The sequence below is a fragment of the Nomascus leucogenys genome, chromosome 18, assembly GCF_006542625.1.
Source record: "Nomascus leucogenys isolate Asia chromosome 18, Asia_NLE_v1, whole genome shotgun sequence".
Lineage (NCBI taxonomy): Eukaryota > Metazoa > Chordata > Mammalia > Primates > Hylobatidae > Nomascus > Nomascus leucogenys.
The window spans coordinates 46,543,652-46,560,881 of NC_044398.1; the positions used below are offsets into that span (position 1 = coordinate 46,543,652).

Here is a 17,230-nt window from a genome sequence, read left to right on the forward strand (position 1 = left end):
GACAAATGATGCATCCCTTACCATCCCATTAAAACCTAATCACCCTTACCCTTATCAACGCCAATATCCCATCCCACAGCATGCTTTAAAAGGATTAAAACCTGTTATCACTTGCCTGTTACGGCATGGCCTTTTAAAGCCTGTAAACTCTCCTTACAATTCCCCTGTTTTACCTGTCCAAAAACCAGACAAGCCTTACAGGTTAGTTCAGGATCTGCACCTTATCAACCAAATTGTCTTGCCTATCCACCTAGTGGTGCCAAAGCCATACACTCTCCTATCCTCAATACCTCCCTCCACAACCTCTCCATAACTCATTATTTTGTTCTGGATCTCAAACATGCTTTCTTTACTATTCCTTTGCACCCTTCATCTCAGCCTCTCTTCACTTTCACTTGGACTGACCCTGACACCCACCAGGCTCAGCAAATTACCTGGGCTGTACTGCTGCAAGCCTTCACGACAGCCCCCATTACTTCAGTCAAGCCCAAATTTCTTCCTCATCCATTACCTATCTCGACATATTTCTTCATGAAAACATATGTGTTCTCCCTGCTGATCATGTCCAGCTAATCTCCCAAACCCCAACCCCTTCTACAAAACAACAACTCCTTTCCTTCCTGGGCATGGTTGGATACTTTTGCCTTTAGATAGCCTTGGAAGCCCTCTGGACCATCACGGATGCCGAGCTTCGGGTAACTCTTACAGTGGAAGGTAAATCCGTCCCCTTCTTAATCAATACGGAGGCTACTCACTCCACATTACCTTATTTTCAAGGGCCTGTTTCCCTTGCCTCCATAACTGTCATGGGTATTGACGGCCATCCTAACAAAACCATTATATAAACTCACAAAACCAAACCTAGCTGACTCCATAGATCCTAAATCCTTTCATCACTCCTCTTTCTGTTTCTTAAAAACAGCCCTAGAAGCTGCCCCCACACTAGCTCTCCCTAACTCATCCCAACCCTTTTCATTACACACAGCCAAAGTGCAGGGCTGTGCGGTCGGAATTCTTAGCCAGGACCGCGCCCTGTAGCCTTTCTGTCCAAACAACTTGGCCTGTTTTAGCCTAGCCCTCATGTCTGCATGCAGTGGCTGCTGCCGCCCTAATACGTTTAGAGGCCCTCAAAATCACAAACGATGCTCAACTCCCTCTCTACAGTTCTCATAACTTGCAAAATCTATTTTCTTCCTCACATCTGACACACATACTTTCTGCTCCCTGGCTCCTTCAGCTGTACTCACTCTTTGTTGAGTCTCCCACAGCTACCATTGTTCCTGGCCCAGACTTCAATCCGGCCTCCCACATTATTCCGGATACCACACCTGACCCCCATGACTGTATGTCTCTGATCCACCCGACATTCACTCCATTTCCCCATATTTCCTTCTTTCCCGTTCCTCACCCTGATCACATTTGGTTTATTGATGGCAGTTCCACCAGGCCTAATCGCCATTCACCAGCAAAGGCAGGCTATGCTATAGTATCTTCCACATCTATCATTGAGGCTACTGCTCTGCCTCCCTCTACTATCTCTCAGCAAGCCGAACTCATTGCCTTAATTCAAGCCCTCACTCTTGCAAAGAAACTACATGTCAATATTTATATTGACTCCAAATATGCCTTCCATATCCTGCACCACCATGCTGTTATGTGGGCTGAAAGAGGTTTCCTCACTACGCAAGGGTCCTCCATCATTAATGCCTCTTTAATAAAAATTCTTCTCAAGGCTGCTTTACTTCCAAAGGAAGCTGGAGTCATACACTGCAAGGACCACCAAAGGGCATCAGATCCCATCGCTCAGGGCAATGCTTATGCTGGTAAGGTAACTAAAGAAGCAGGCAGAATTCCAACATCTGTCCCTCACGGTCAGTTTTTCTCCTTCTCAACGATCACTCCCACCTACTCCCCTGCTGAAACTTCCACCTATCAATCTCTTCCCACACAAGGCAAATGGTTCTTAGACCAAGGAAAATATCTCCTTCCAGCCTCACAAGCCCATTCTATTCTGTCGTCATTTCATAACCTCTTCCATGTAGGTTACAAGCCGCTAGCCCATCTCTTAGAACCTCTCATTTCCTTTCCATCGTGGAAATCTAACCTCAAGGAAATCACTTCTCAGTGTTCCATCTGCTATTCCACTACCCCTCAGGGATTGTTCAGGCCAACCACCCCACCCCACCCTTCCCTACACATCAAGCTCAGGGATTTGCCCCCGCCCAGGACTGGCAAATTGACTTTACTCACATGCCTGGAGTCAGGAAACTAAAATACCTCTTGGTCAGGGTAGACACTTTCACTAGATGGTAGAGACCTTTCCCACAGGGTCTGAGAAGGCCACTGCAGTCATTTCTTCCCTTCTGTCAGACATAATTCCTTGGTTTGGCCTTCCCACCTCTATACAGTCCCATAACAAACTGGCCTTTACTAGTCAAATCACCCAATCCGTTTCTCAGGCTCTTGGTATTTAGTGGCTCCTGGTTTTACCTCAAATTGCCACCCCTAAGTCCCTCTTGAAGTGGATAGATCTTCAGTGACAAGGTATTTTCCAATACTTTCACCCTGATGAAGTCCTATTCTTTACTTTTATATTTACTCATTCTCATTCCCATTCTTATGCCACCCTCTAACTCTCCCCAGCTATCTCTACCACACTATCAAACTCACTCTCTCCTAGCCATTTCTAATCCTTCTTTAACAATTGCTGGCTTTGCATTTCTCTTTCCTCCAAAATCGCCGAGACCTCAACTTACTGCTAAAAAAAGAGGACTCTGTATATTTTTAAATGAAGACTGTTGTTTTTACCTAAATCAATCTGGCCTGGCATATGACAACATAGAAAAACTCAAGGATAGAGCCCAAAAACTCGCCAACCAAGCAAACAATAACGTTGAACCCCTTTGGACACTTTCTAATTGGACGTCCTGGGTACTCCCAATTCTTAGTCCTTTAATACCTATTTTTCTCCTTCTTTTATTTGGACCTTGTGTCTTTCGTTTAGTTTCTCAATTCATAAAAAACTGCATCCAGGCCATCACCAATCATTCTATACAACAAATGCTCCTTCTAACAACCCCACAATATCACCCCTTACCCCAAAATCTTTCTTCAGTTTAATCTCTCCCACTCTAGGTTCCCATGCCGTACCTAATCCCGCTTGAAGCAGCCCTGAGAAACATCGCCCATTATCTCTCCATACCACCCCTAAAAACTTTTGCCACCCCAACACTTTACCACTATTTTGTTTTATTTTTCTTATTAATATAAGAAGACAGGAATGTCAGGCCTCTGAGCCCAAGCTAAGCCATCATATTCCCAGTGACCTGCACATATACATCCAGATGGCCTGAAGCAACTGAAGATCCACAAAAGAAGTGAAAATAGCCTTAACTGATGATATTCCACCATTGTGATTTGTTTCTGCCCTACCTTAACTGATCAATGTACTTTGTAATCTCCCCCACCCTTAAGAAGGTTCTTTATCATCTCCCCCACCCTTAAGAAGGTTCTTTGTAATTCTCGCCACCCTTGAGAATGTACTTTGTGAGATGCACCCCCTGCCCCCAAAACACTGCTCTTAACTCCACCGCCTATCCCAAAACCTATTAAGAACTAATAATAATCCCACCACCCTTTGCTGACTCTTTTCTGACTCAGCCCGCCTGCACCCAGGTGAAATAAACAGCCTTGTTGCTCACACAAAGCCTGTTTGGTGGTCTCTTCACACACACACGTGAGACAATTACTACTGTTAATTTTGAGAAAAAAGAAAAAATTTTTCAGAGTGAGAAAGGAAGATGGCTTTGCTTGTACCTCCTAAGAAAAAAAAAAAAAGAAAAGAAAATTTCTTTGGGAAATTTAGAATTGAGCTCTCTCCTGGCAAAACAAATTTTTGTTACAGCTGTTTAAGAAGGAAACTGGCAGAAAATCAGAACTGGATGGCAAAGTGCTTTGTGATCCTCCTGCAGATTCCAGGGTTTCAGTATCACCTCCAGCCATGCTAATTTAACCAGACAGACAGACAGCACTATCACAAAACAGCACATCTGCAGCTTCCTTTCCTGGTAAGCAAATGGTCCTCTACACAGTCCTCTGCACTCATCTCTGCCTCCCAGCTCCCTATCCTATTCTTACTAAACCTGAGAAGGAACTATCACAAGGGCAGGTAGAGTCCAACAATTCTAAGCACACAGAGCTCAGTATAAAATTCTACAAAAAACAGGAACTGCTGATGCTCAACACAGCTGAAACCCAGCTGCCACCTGGGCCAGGGCCGGCCAGTTGCTGGGCCTCCACCCTAGGTGCTGCTGCACACCCTTCAGAGCACAGTTACTTCAGTAAAGTATTCCACAAAGTGTACATTTGAGAAAGTCTCTTCTCTTCTCTACCACCTTCCATTTCTCTCAAAAAAAAAAAAAAGTACACATTAAGATACTAGTTCAATACCATGGTGTGCCCACTATTAAAAAACACACAGTAGTCTGGAAAGTCATGCTAGAGTTTCCACAGCAACTGCACCATGGCTCAACTTGTAACAACAACCATTCCATTCCAAAATGCTTTAAGAGACTCTAGAAAAGAGAGAGAGAAGTCAAGTTACAATCCCGGGGGAGGAGAAAACACATCCTTGTTTTCATGTACTTGAAACATCAAAAATACTGTTTAAGTACATATTACACCATTAATAAATATTCCTGCCCCTAATTATCTAACGAACAGTAGATAACTCTGGAAACAGCTACTGATATTTCTTTTAGTTGGGAGGTTGGAGAAGAGGTTGGTTGGAAAAAACTATTAATATTTTCAAACAGAAATATGCTTTCTCAACAAAACATATTCTCAACCAAGCATAAAAGGTTACTTCGGGTAATCCAATCAAGTCAGCAATTACAAGGCTCCATTCCAAGATGTGAAGTATCTTCTCTCCCTCTTTGAACTGGCTAATTCAAAGAGACCAACCTAGATGCCCCAGGCATTCATTCCCAAGGTGAGGGGAGGGATCTGTGCAGCTCCCCCTCCAAGAGGGGAAACAACTCCACCCCACCACCCCCGCCGCCCCCTGCACTGTGCTAGGGAGATTCTAAACAGAATGCCTTTTCATCAAACCACCAGAAACCGTTTTTAGTATTTCCCAAAAGAATTCCTCTATAAAACTGCCTACATCAAATAGATGGTGCTGGAAGAAAATCCAAATATAAAGAACAGCTATCCACAGGGCTAAAATCAGGCAGGGGAGAGCTGGGGTGGGAAGCAGGCAGGTGTCAGAAGGGACCCATTGCATGTCCCTTCTCTGAGACTCCAGCTCCACATATTTTCTGAGTCCCCATGTAAACTGGAGAACACACCTAGCCTTCCATGTCAATAGAACTTTATCTCTACTAGCCATGTATCTTATTCTAAAAACAAAAACACCAGTTTGGAGGCTAATCCTGTGTTCAGCCAGAACATCTCCAATCTACAGGAAGAAGTCTTCTCAGAGTTCTCCACATAACAGTCGGAATTTTCTCCCCTGCGTGGCACTGAAGGGAGCATATTACTGGATCTGCTAAGGGGGAGTCCAGTTATGTATCTCCCTATCAGTACTCAGCACATAAAAATAAAAGATCTACTGCAGAAGAGAGATAACCCCTTTTCTTTTATGCTTATTTTTGTAGAGACAGAGTCTCGTTATGTTGCCCAGGCTGGTCTTGAACTCCTGGCATCAAGCAAACCTCCTACCTTGGCCTCCCAAGTGTTGGGATTAACAGCATGAAACACCACACCCATCCTGCTCCTTTTCAATTGAGGAAAACAGAGTAGCCTGTGCCTCTCTTCATACCTTGAATTAAACAGCGTTGTGTCCTGTGTTGGCCACCTGGCAGGCAGGCTGGTCTGTAAGTCATGTCACCTTCTCACCACTTCACACACTAGTACCCAAATTCTGTGGTGGAGAAAAAAGACTTCCAGAAAAGTGGAGCAGACACCCAAGACACCAGTTTCCAAGAAGGAACCTCAAACATGGATAAGCATCCTGGCCATGGAGAAGGACCCCCTGGGCAGTCAAGCCAAGAGTTAGCAGCCAGACATGCAGTCCACAGCCTCCATGGCCCAGCAGGGAGCTATGACCTCACCATGCTCAAGAGGGACATCCAAAATGCCACCCTCACTTTCAAAGTGCCTTTAGCTGTCTTACTCAAGCACACATGGTTAAAAAGCAAGAACTTTATAAAATGTGGAAAGAAACCATGTGAGAAACCCAATCAGCTCACGCTTTCAAGTCAGTTGGGTTCTCAAAGTTCATTTGTACATTTGCTTGGAACTTAAAATGCATTTCTGCAGCGAGTCTGCTACAAGCCTACGCTATAAGGGACTGACATACCAAGCTGAAAGGCCAGGAAAGCAAGCACGGCGTATGTCTGATTCTTCACAGGCGCAGCTCTGTCAGGCAAGACAGGCCTTATCCCTTCCCAGGCTCCACCAGTTCTCAAGCTAAACCCCTTCTCAGAATAGCTTGGGAATATCTTACCCTCACAAACGTGGTCTGGTTAAACTAAATAAAAATTCAGCATATTTTCAGTGATTTTAAAGGAAGAAACATGTAAGGGTATTTTATGTGCAAATTTACTTAACTGGTCACTTTCCAGTCTTTTGTTTTGTTTTGTTTTTAGACAAAAACTACTGTGCATTTTGTAAAATGCAAGGAGAGCCCCACTAAGAGCAGTTAGCAAAACTTACAGCCTTAGGAGTTTGAATTACACAACGACATCTAGAGAACCATATGGCAAATGATTTCTACCACTGGTAACTTGGCAATGCCCTAATCACACACAGAGCTGTTGGTCCCAGCAGTCAAAACATAGGAACTGGACCAGCCGGACACATAAATGACCCCAAGGAGTGACCAAACCATGGGGCTCCACGGCCATAACAAAAGGACCTGAGAGGATTAGCACAGGCTGCAGTTCTGAATCTCCGCCATGCAAAAGGGCACGTGTTGGTCACTTCCGAGGAACACAACCTGTATCTATATCATGTTCACCAAGGACCCTGCTGGCTTTTAAGCCACTTCCATGTCTCTGGCAAAATGCATCAGCCCTCTGAGAAGATCACAATATCACATCTGTCCCCATACTCACTGCAGAGAATGGAGGGCCAGCTCTGCCCACAGTCGGGGCCCTAGGCTCCAGGGGGTGGCTCTCATGCAGCAGAGGGGACCTCCACTGGCTTCCTGGTCATGCTCCTTGATCATGTGGCTTTGCTCTCAGCCTCCACGGGCTACCCAGGAAGCCCAGCTACTATCCTCCCTGCTGCCTCCGTCCACACCCACTCCACATGGATGAGGGTGTTGCTCCTCCAGCACTGCTCAGAGAACAGAGTCTGGTCTCACTGTGCCTCCCCTTCCCTCGGCCCTGGAAGCAAGCACATCACCAGAGGGGGAAGTCCTGCCTATACTTGCGCCAGCAGTCCTCTGGGAATCCTCACTCAAGATTAGCAACTGGCATTTTAAGGTCCTCTCTTTAATCCACCTAAGGATCAAAATGAGAAACTGGAAGGACAGCAGAGGAAAAGCACATACATGCATCCAGGCAGGAGGGACGCAGCAGCCCACACACAGCTGGGGCCATTTCTGATAGAGCTCCATAATTCTGGAAATCTCCTGGGATGGTTCAGACATAACTCAAGCACTGCCAGCATTGCCGCTCCTGGCCCAAGTTCTTAGTCTTTGGTCCCAGGGACAGGGTTCATTTGGTGCCCTGCATACAAGGCTGACCTGACCCTAGAAGAAGTGTTATTCTCTCCCACCACCAATGTTGTATCTCTCCCCTACCTCCTAGAACTCCTCCTCCCCAATGCAGGGCCAAAGAGGGAAATGGTGTCCCCAATCAATGACTAATTCTGCCCTCCAAAGTAACTGAGTACCTCTAAGGTAGGGTCTGTGACAAGCCACCTCCCAGAGATAAGGGGGGAAGGAAGCAAGAGCTAGCTCCTTAGGATCCCAAAGGTACAATATTTGCTGCTGAATAATTATAAAGGTTAGGGAACTTAGTGGAAGGATTTCAGGCACTGTGCTAAATATAATGACGTGGGGTAAATAGGTTTGAAGGGAGGAACCACTAGAGACACCACTGCTGCCTGCACAGGGCCGGCTACCAGAACAACTTCGACACTTCCATTTTGTTTCCACTTTTCTTCTGAATACAAAGGTTTCCTACTAGCTCCAAGTCTGTTTTATGCGTGTGTTTTGCACAGAAGTCCACACAGCCGTAGCAGAGGGACCCCAGCTCTGGGAAGAACAGGGCTATGTGGTAAAGTGTGGGGTCCAAGGGGCACCTGGAGCTGCCACGTGAGCAGTGCTAAGAACCTGCTCCCTCTGAGCCAACCCCCAGAATTGTAACAGGCAGAAAAATTGATCTGACTCCAGTGCTTTGAATTTTCCTTACCCAACTGGAGATGGGATTATAACCCTTTGTAATTGAAATCCTAGAAACCCAGAGCTTAGAGGAATCCTGCAAGCCAGACAAGACTGCCTGAACAGTCTGGGCCTCCAGATCCTGCCTTGGGAGCCTCACGGGGAGAGCACGAAGAGGACTGCAGGGGCACTGGGACACAGCACCCAACAACTCAAGCACCTCCAGCGACTGCTCCCATGCTGCAGGGGAGGAGTGCCTGGCCCAGCAGGAATCCTCTTTTCTCATGGGAAGCGTCCCTGAGGCCTAGGTGAAAGCATCTGGACCTCCTCACCAGCCCTTGGGGCAAGGCTGGAGCGCTCTCTCCCCACCATGGCCTTGCCAGATGCAAGAACCTGCAACAGAGAAATGGTTCATTTCAGAGTCAGTGGGAATATCGGGGCACCCTGGCCCATTAACGGTACCAGAGAGGCGGCATAACATTCAATTATGGAGGGCCAAGAAGGAGGGCTCATTCTCCAATCTGCAGATGCTCAGGCTGGCTGCCCCCCACCCCACCTTCTTGCGGCATCTGCCTCTTACAACTCAGCTGCGGGGTGGGGAGCAGAGAACAGATGGGGAGGTGAAACTCCAGTCGGCCTGTCTGGTGAGTGTTTTGGGAAGGTGTGAGAATGAAATGACCTGTTGAGAGAAAGCTTTTAAAATAATTATAGCTTTCCATACTCCAGGCTCTCTCAACTAGTTTCTACACTGTGATCCCCCAATCCTACCACCATGAGTATAAAGAACTGAACCCAATTTTCACAAACGATCTTCATTGCTTCACACACTACAAATCAAGCACCTGCTATGTGCAAAACGCCATGCTGGGGACGACAGGATGAAAGAGCTAGTCAGGATCCCAGCCCTCTGGAGCCCACCATTCACAGAGGCAAACAGAGGGAGCCACCACAGCATAACACAGTAACATGCACACTGAGACAGACCCAAAGCCTCTCTCAGGGGCCCTATGCACCCCACAACAGCCACACACTGGGCCAGCTGGGGGTGCTGTAGAACCTCCGCAAAGGGTGAGTGCTGCCCCCATCCCCAGGAGCCACTGGAGAGGCCCAGCCCTAAACCCAGCCTCAGAGATGCACCCAGGACAGCTGAAGGTGAGGGTTTGTCCTTTCAACTGAAAAAAGACAGTGCACAGGACCTAAAAGTAACACACAACCAGGCGCTGTCAGCGTATCTCTCCTACCAAACTTTAGTCGGACTACTCTGAAGGCTCTTCCAAAATGGACCTCCACCTTTGGCCCTCCATATCCTTCTTTGCATCCCCTGACTTTGGCAAAAGCCCTGCTAAGTCGGTTTAGCTGCATTGCCCCCCTCCTCAACATCTGATCACCCTCGATATCTGATGTGTTCCTCGTCCTCTACTGTCCCCCACAACCCCCCAGGTGACATCTGATTCTCCTGGCTTATCCTCAGCAAGAATCCTCGTTGGGTCAGTTGAGCTAGAATCCCCCTGACCCCTGAGGTTTCCTCTAGTAATTTCCATACAATGACCTTCGCACTGCTCCTTGGCTCTGAATTCCCAGTGGCCCATACTGCACTTGGCATTGAGCCTGTTTTATACTAGAATCTCTCCTCCCCTACTGCAATAGTTTTCCTGAGTAAAATCTGTTTTTACCACCTTAACTACTACCCAGCTCTGGTTTTTTTCTCTAACAATGCAACAACACATAGCTTTTCCCGAGGAAGCCAGTACTATTAGCCATCACTTTCTGGTAAAAACTTCTTAACTGTTAGTAACCCGGGTAGTGAAACCGCAGGGAGAAGACTGACGGAGTTACCTGTCTGAGTCACCTTCAAGGGAGCACACTACATAGGAAAGTGAGGAGGATAAACTAGAACTATTACTTTATTAAAGCAAACAAGGCTGCTTCATAATACTTCTAGCTTTCTTCTTCAACTCCAAATTTTTAATTCCTATTGCGGGACGGGGGAGGGTGGGAAGAACATGTGGAGAATGGATGTGAAGTTTCCAAAGAGAAGCCCTCAGTGAGTTTTACAATACTCCCATTTAATTTTCTAAGGCCCAGACTCACAGTATTCAGAAGGAGAGGGCCTGTGATGAAACATTTTCTCCTCTGCTTTCAGCCACTGGGGTCACCTAAACAGGAGAATATGGTGTGGTCACCAAGGCCCTTCAAAACAGAGGCTAAGTAAGGAATGAAAAACATGCCCTAAAAACAAAACAAACAAAAATCTTGAACTAAAAGGCACAAGATGTCAGAGATATTTTAAATATTAACAAGTGTCTATGCAACAGCATACCAAAAGACCAGTCTGGCTGAGAACCAACTCAGTGTGAAAGCCATGAAGTGCCACCCTGCACCCCTGACCGGTCCAAACAATGCCCTGAAGCCGGCCGTGTGACCCATACACTTCAACTTCAGATAGGATCTTAAGCCAATCAACCTAACCCCCCTTGTCCCCATCATGAGTCTTTTAAACAAATGTGAGTTGCTCAAGTCTGCAACCAAATGAATGCTTTTATTAAACAATTTAAATCACAATTACTAGGCTTTTCACAGCGTGAAATTCTTTTAAAGAAAAATGCACATGTTAATTGAATCAAGGCAGTTTGGGCAGTTCTTGTATTTCAGCATTTTCACCATTAACCTATCCTTATAAGTTATCTCCACCAGGCTTCTCAAAGTGCAGGCAATTAACTAAAGCTTTAAATTAGGAGTGGAGAAATCAGAAAACAGCCAGATGGTCTCTATGAGGAAGACTTGGGCATTACCACAGCCACAAGGCCATTTCTAGCCACAGCTCCACACCTCTTGGAGAAGGCTGTTTCCCAGCAGTGGTTACAGGAGGGGAAACATGAGTTGCACGGAGCACTGGAGAGTGAAGACCGAGTCCACTGAACCAAACACTGGCAAAGAAATGCTCAACGCACTCCTGCTGTCCAGTCACACCCCTGTCTCTGGACAAACTGCATTCTTTTTTGCTGTTGTTTCATTTCTTTTTTTTATACAGATTAAAAGCCTAGATTTGTAAACTTTTTTGTTTTTTTAGAGACAGGCACTCGCTATGTTGCCAGGCTGGTCTCAAACTCCTGGCTCCAAGCAATCCTCTGGAGTGGCTAGAACTACAGGTGCGTGCCACCGTGCCCACACACTGCTTTAACAGTCCACACAAAGCCATCTGCCCTTTCCCTCCTGATGATACTCATCCAATGATGCCTTCGCCACGCACTAAAAGCCTGGAGAAAATGGCCTGGAAATCTACCGAATGCAAACAAGCTCTAAAGCCACAGCTCACCTAGTGAGCTGCCTCTTCACAGAGAATGGCTGGAAGCCAGAGAAGGGAAAAGATGTAAGGAAAAACACAAGGGAGGCAAAACGAGCTGCAGGAGGCCTTCAGGTCAACACCAGCCTTTACACAGAGTCTCCAGGAACAACCTGTGAGCAAGGCAGGTGTCCCTACAACAGGGTGGAAGGGAAAGTGGAAGATGAATTTAAAAAGGAAACACAGGAGTACTAAATGCCACCAATTTGCATTGGTTCACAGACATGCCTTCCCAAATAGTAACCAGGCCACGATTTCTGAGTCAATAAAAAACACAGGACACCACTCAGAGGACAATGATAACAAAAAGCCCAGGACAGCAAGGTTGGAGAAAACACTGTTATTTGATTGCCTCGTCTCTCCTCAAGTCAATTCAATTCATCATATACTTACAAGAGCATCTCTTTACTAGATCTGTGTGAAAGAAAAAATTACTCTGACGCTTATTAAAATGGTGAGGAAGACCTTCCCAGGACTACTGTGATAGATGCTAAGACTATCCTAATAGGGGAAGGAGACGGAGCTCAACTCAGAAAACAGGGCAGCTGGGGACTTAGCACCAATGCGCAGAGGGAGCAGCGTCAGTGGATGGAAAATAACTCACAGGAGACAGCAAGGGGAGGGGGATTCTTGCTGAACATAGGCCGGGGGAGGAGAGCTCAAGGGTGGGAGGTTGTAGCTAAACTGACTTAGCAGAGCTATACAGGCTGAAGACAGGACCCAAAAAAAAGGCCTGGTCAAAAAGAGGACTCGAAGGAGCCTGAGTAGCATCTGGTCAAGGAGATAGTCATTGTCATCTGGGCTAGGCTCTGTAATGACCACAACTAAAGTCCTCCTAGCCGCTCCATCTCAAACCTTCCCACCAGTCCTGTCACCTGGTCATGTCACTTCTCCACTCCCAACTCTGAGGTGACTGTACAGCTCTGAGGACTGGCCTGGCATTCAAGGCCCAGCTCCCCAGCTGACCCTCTCCTCTGCTTTCAGCCGGTGGGGTCACCTAAACACATCCCACACTTCACTTCCCCACCACTAGAATGTTCTCAGTGCCATCTGGCCATCTGTCAAAATCCTTACTCCCTTCAAGATCTGGGTCTAATTCCAATGCCTCTGAAGCTTTCTCAGATACCCCAGCAGGACTGGACCTCCTCATCCTCAATGAGTCCACAGGACATTCTCTCTGTACCAGTAACTAGATTTTTTTTTAATAGCATTTAGTCCTATTTGAACTATGAGCTCCTGAAGGACAGGAAGCCTGGCCTGGGTCACTCTACATCCTTCACAACACCCAGAACAGTGCCTTCCTCTGGTCTTTATGTTCTCAACTTCATGGAGGACATTCTTTCCTCCTTTGCCATAAAAATAAAAATTTCTTTCAAATGAGTTAATAAAACTCCACAAACTTAAAACTAATAGTTGTTTATCTATCAGGAATATTAAGTATGAAATGGATGATTCCCACTATACGCAGCAGGAAAAAAATATAAAAAGAGTTCCTATCTTGAAAGATCTTGTAGTTACATATCTTCTAAATTTTCTGCAATAAACATATATTCCTTTTACAAACATATGTTCCTTTTATAATGACATAAAATGTCATTTTGAAAACATTTTAATGGAACAAATAATAGATGTTATAGGAATTTAGAGAAGGCTGTGATTCCTGTGACTAGGAACAAGCAATGAGACAGTCATAGGAGAAGTGAGGCCAGCACTAGCCAGGCCATGAAGGGTGGCAGATAAAAACAGAAGGAAGAGGGAAGAAGAGGAGGAACGGTAGCAGAGGGGGGAGTAGAATCACAAAGTGACAGTTATGGCTACCATTGACTGAGAACCTGCTTGATCCCAGGCTCCTCCCAAGCACGAGCTTATCTATCCTTGCCGCCATCCAGTAAGGCAGGTACTATCATTCCCATGTTAAAGATCAGAAAACTAAAAACTAGGGTAATGTTAAATATGGTGAACCCCAAGTTTCTCTTCAAAGAATCAGTATGTCAGTAGGTTCAGTTATCTTATTCTTTGATTCTCCATTTTAAAGTTTAACTTCCTGGTTCTCATCGCCCACTTGCTTCTAGGTTCAGTAAACAACTTTCTCGCCAGCCCTAATCAGTAGTTCACATCTGTTCTCCTGGTCATCTGTTCTGTACTGACTCATTCTGGTCATCTGCTTTGAACTGAGTCACCCTTGGTCACCTGCTCTGACCCTAAGTCACCTTTAGTTATCTGTTCCTAACTGTCCTTCCCGCCAAACTAGTCACCCCGCCACTCCACCTCATACCCCTGACCTCTTTAAAATAGCCAATCAGAATTGGCTTAAACTGTGTGGTCCAACCCTAGCCAATAGGGGAACAACATAGCAGTAGGGGCTACCTGCGTCAGGAATAAGAACCCCTGCCCCTCCCCTGTCCAGGTGTGCTCTCGCCATTGTTCCATCTGCAATGAGCACCCTTTCCACAGAAAGTAAAAATTGCCTTGCTGAGAGAATTAAATTTATGTTCGAGTGCTATTTCTTTGCAGCACTGGGGAACAAGCATTTCTAACAGTAACTTGCCCAAAGTCACACATCTCATCCATCTAGTAAGTGGTGGAGGCTGTGCTCTTTCCACTTTAAGAATATTTCAACTGGGTTCCGTGTTCCCAGAGGGATTCCTGGACACTTGGCCTCAGGCCCCAACTCAGCAGGGCCCTGGGTTCCCACTCATCTTCAACCTCAGCAATTCCACTTTAATTCATGTTATGTATCTTATTTACATGTCATTAAAAATAATAATAATAATACAGGAGTTCCATGACTTCCCAAACTAAACAACAGTTTGAAAACCACCACCCTATGCCATATTGCCAACTACAAAGGCATCTCTGGCGGCTGAGCTGGGGATTACTGAGGGAAGAAGAGGCCTGCCCTGCACGTAGGCTGGGAAGCAGAGGGAAATGAGACTGCAACTCTAAGGCCGAGAAAGTTCCAAGGCACTGAAGTAAGGGAGAGGTAAGGGAGCCCTTTTATCAGGTGACAACTGTCAGTCATTGGTTCACACCAAAACCAAATCTGTAGGCACATCCTCAAAGGAGCCAGTATTTAACAAAAAACTTAAGAAAATCTGTTGTTTTCTTTAGGGCTAGCTTTGATATAAAAAATTTCAAATACCAAAATAAACATAACAGATATGCAGCTCTATTTTAAAACCACCTGAATGTGTGCCAATCTTGCAAAAGAACATGGGTTTCCTCAGCATCCTGATCCCGGGATGGAAATACCGTCTGCTGGCACACCAGGCATCCTGGGCAACTATTTTGGGGTGTTTTGCCATCCTAGGTTTGCTTCCTACTAATTAATCATTGCAAGGCATTTAGACAAGGTCAAAACTAATTGACAAGAATTTATCTGTACTCAGCCACAAGTGCATGGGATAAAGCAAGATCAAATTGTGCTACTGTGCTGATTTAATTTGTATGCTGTATTTTGTACAAATATAATCTGATAGTTCTCTCATTTTGAAAGTATAATCCTTAAAAGCAACCCAATGAAGGCCTGGTAGGAGATTTTCCTCATTTTCCATTTACTAAACACTGAGCTGATTTATGACCAAGTGATACTCTGTTTAGCAGAGAGCAGTCTTCAGATACATAGGCAATAATTCACTTTGTTCATTTTGTTCTATGCTCATGACCAATATCAGACGATGCCTTTATGAGAGAAGGCAACAATAACACATTCTTATTGCATACCCAAGTTTTCTTCCAAGCATGAAGAATTGAACTTGGCGTTTCACAGTTTTATGGAAGTCAACATAAAAGGGTTTTTGCATTCTCACTACTTTAAGAGTCACAATTCTCAGCCGAGTGTGGTGGCTCATGCTTGTAATCCCAGCACTTTGGGAGGCCAAGGTGGGCGGATCATGAGGTCAGGGGTTCAAGACCAGACTTGCCAACATGGTAAAACCCGTCTCTACTAAAAATATAAAAATTAGCTGGGCATGGTGGCAGGCGCCTGTAATCCCAGCTACTTGGGAGGCTGAGGCAGAAGAACTGCTTGAACCCGGGAGGCGGAGGTTGCAGCGAGCCGAGACCATACCACTGCACTCCAGCCTGGTGACAGAGCTAGACTCCGTCTCAAAAAAAAAAAAGAAAAGCTGGCCGGGCGCAGTGGCTCACGTTTGTAATCCCAGCACTTTGGGAGGCCGAGACGGGCGGATCACGAGGTCAGGAGATCGAGACCACGGTGAAACCCTGTCTCTACTAAAAATACAAAAAATTAGCCGGGCGTGGTGGCGGGCGCCTGTAGTCCCAGCTACTCGGAGAGGCTGAGGCAGGAGAATGGTGTGAACCCGGGAGGCGGAGCTTGCAGTGAGCTGAGATTGCGCTGCTGCACTCCAGCCTGGGCGACAGAGCGAGACTCCGTCTCAAAAAAAAAAAAGAAAAGCACAGTTTTCTATTTCTTAGTTTGTTCATAAGTAAAATCAGGGAGTTGAAAGAGTTCCCTTTAGCTCAGCAAACACTTACTAAGCACCATATATGTACACCAGGGGCTGTGGTAATGCCAGGATTCAAAGATGAAACGAACAGTGCCTGACCTTGAGAAGTCTGTAAAATGTGGTAGACTGTAGTAGTAGTAGTAGTAGTAGTAGTAGTAGTAGCAGCAGCAGCAGCAGTAGTAGTAGTAGCAGTAGTAGTAGCAGCAATAAAATATATATAAACAGACAACTTCTAATATAATCTGATATAGATGAGGATTCTAAGGAAACACAGAAAAAGAGCCTGTCGTAGGCAGCATAACGTCCCCAAAGATGTCCACATCCTAATCCCTGGAACCTGCAATCTTACATGGCAAAGGGGAATTAAGGTTGCAGATGGAATTAAAGTTGCTAATCCACTGACTTTAAAACAGATGTTCCTGGTATTATCTGGGTAAGCCTAAAGTAATCTCCTTAAAAGTGAAAGAAGAAGGCAGAAGAGAAAGGGATGTGCTGACAGAAGTACACTCCAGACATGCTAGGCCACTGACTTTGGAAACAGGAGGGGGCCATGAGCCAAGGAACGTAGGCAACCTCTAGACACTGGAAAAGGCAAGGAAACAGATTCTCCCTGAGAGCCTCCAGAGGACCTCAGCGCTACCAGCCCTTTGATTTTAGCCTAGTGATACCCAGGTCAGACTTCTAAACTAGAGAAGTATAAGGTAACGCATTTGTATTGTTTTAAGCCAGAAAGTGCATAGTAATTTGTTGTGGCAGCAGCAGAAAATGAACACAGAGCCTTTCCTTTGGAAAATGCAATTATTTATATGTCAAAAGAGAAAATGCAATTATTTATATGTCAAAAGAGAATATTCATTCCATCAGCCACACCCAACAAGGAGAGGAAGCTCATTAAACCTAAAGCTGGGTGTGAAAATGCGAATGTCGAGTGGTATATAGCCATCATGTGACACTAAGTTTCTAGCGCCTGCTCCCAGAACATCTTTCATAGACTCACCAGCCAACAGAGCTGTGATGTGGGAGACA

At 45.6% G+C, this 17,230-nt stretch overlaps 1 protein-coding gene across 3 annotated transcripts in view; it reads right to left on the reverse strand.

The window, feature by feature from the left end:
• Positions 1–17,230, reverse strand: part of CCNY (cyclin Y) — a 231,046-nt gene that overhangs the window by 158,772 nt on the left and 55,044 nt on the right. The window contains exon 1 of one of the 3 annotated variants that reach the window (XM_030798702.1): positions 10,484–10,544. The exons of the other annotated variants lie outside the window; for them this stretch is intronic. Coding sequence (XP_030654562.1) covers positions 10,484–10,517 — 34 coding nt within the window. The 5' untranslated portion in view covers positions 10,518–10,544. Of the gene's footprint in view, positions 1–10,483; positions 10,545–17,230 lie in introns of those variants that run through there. 3 annotated transcript variants of the gene reach the window in all.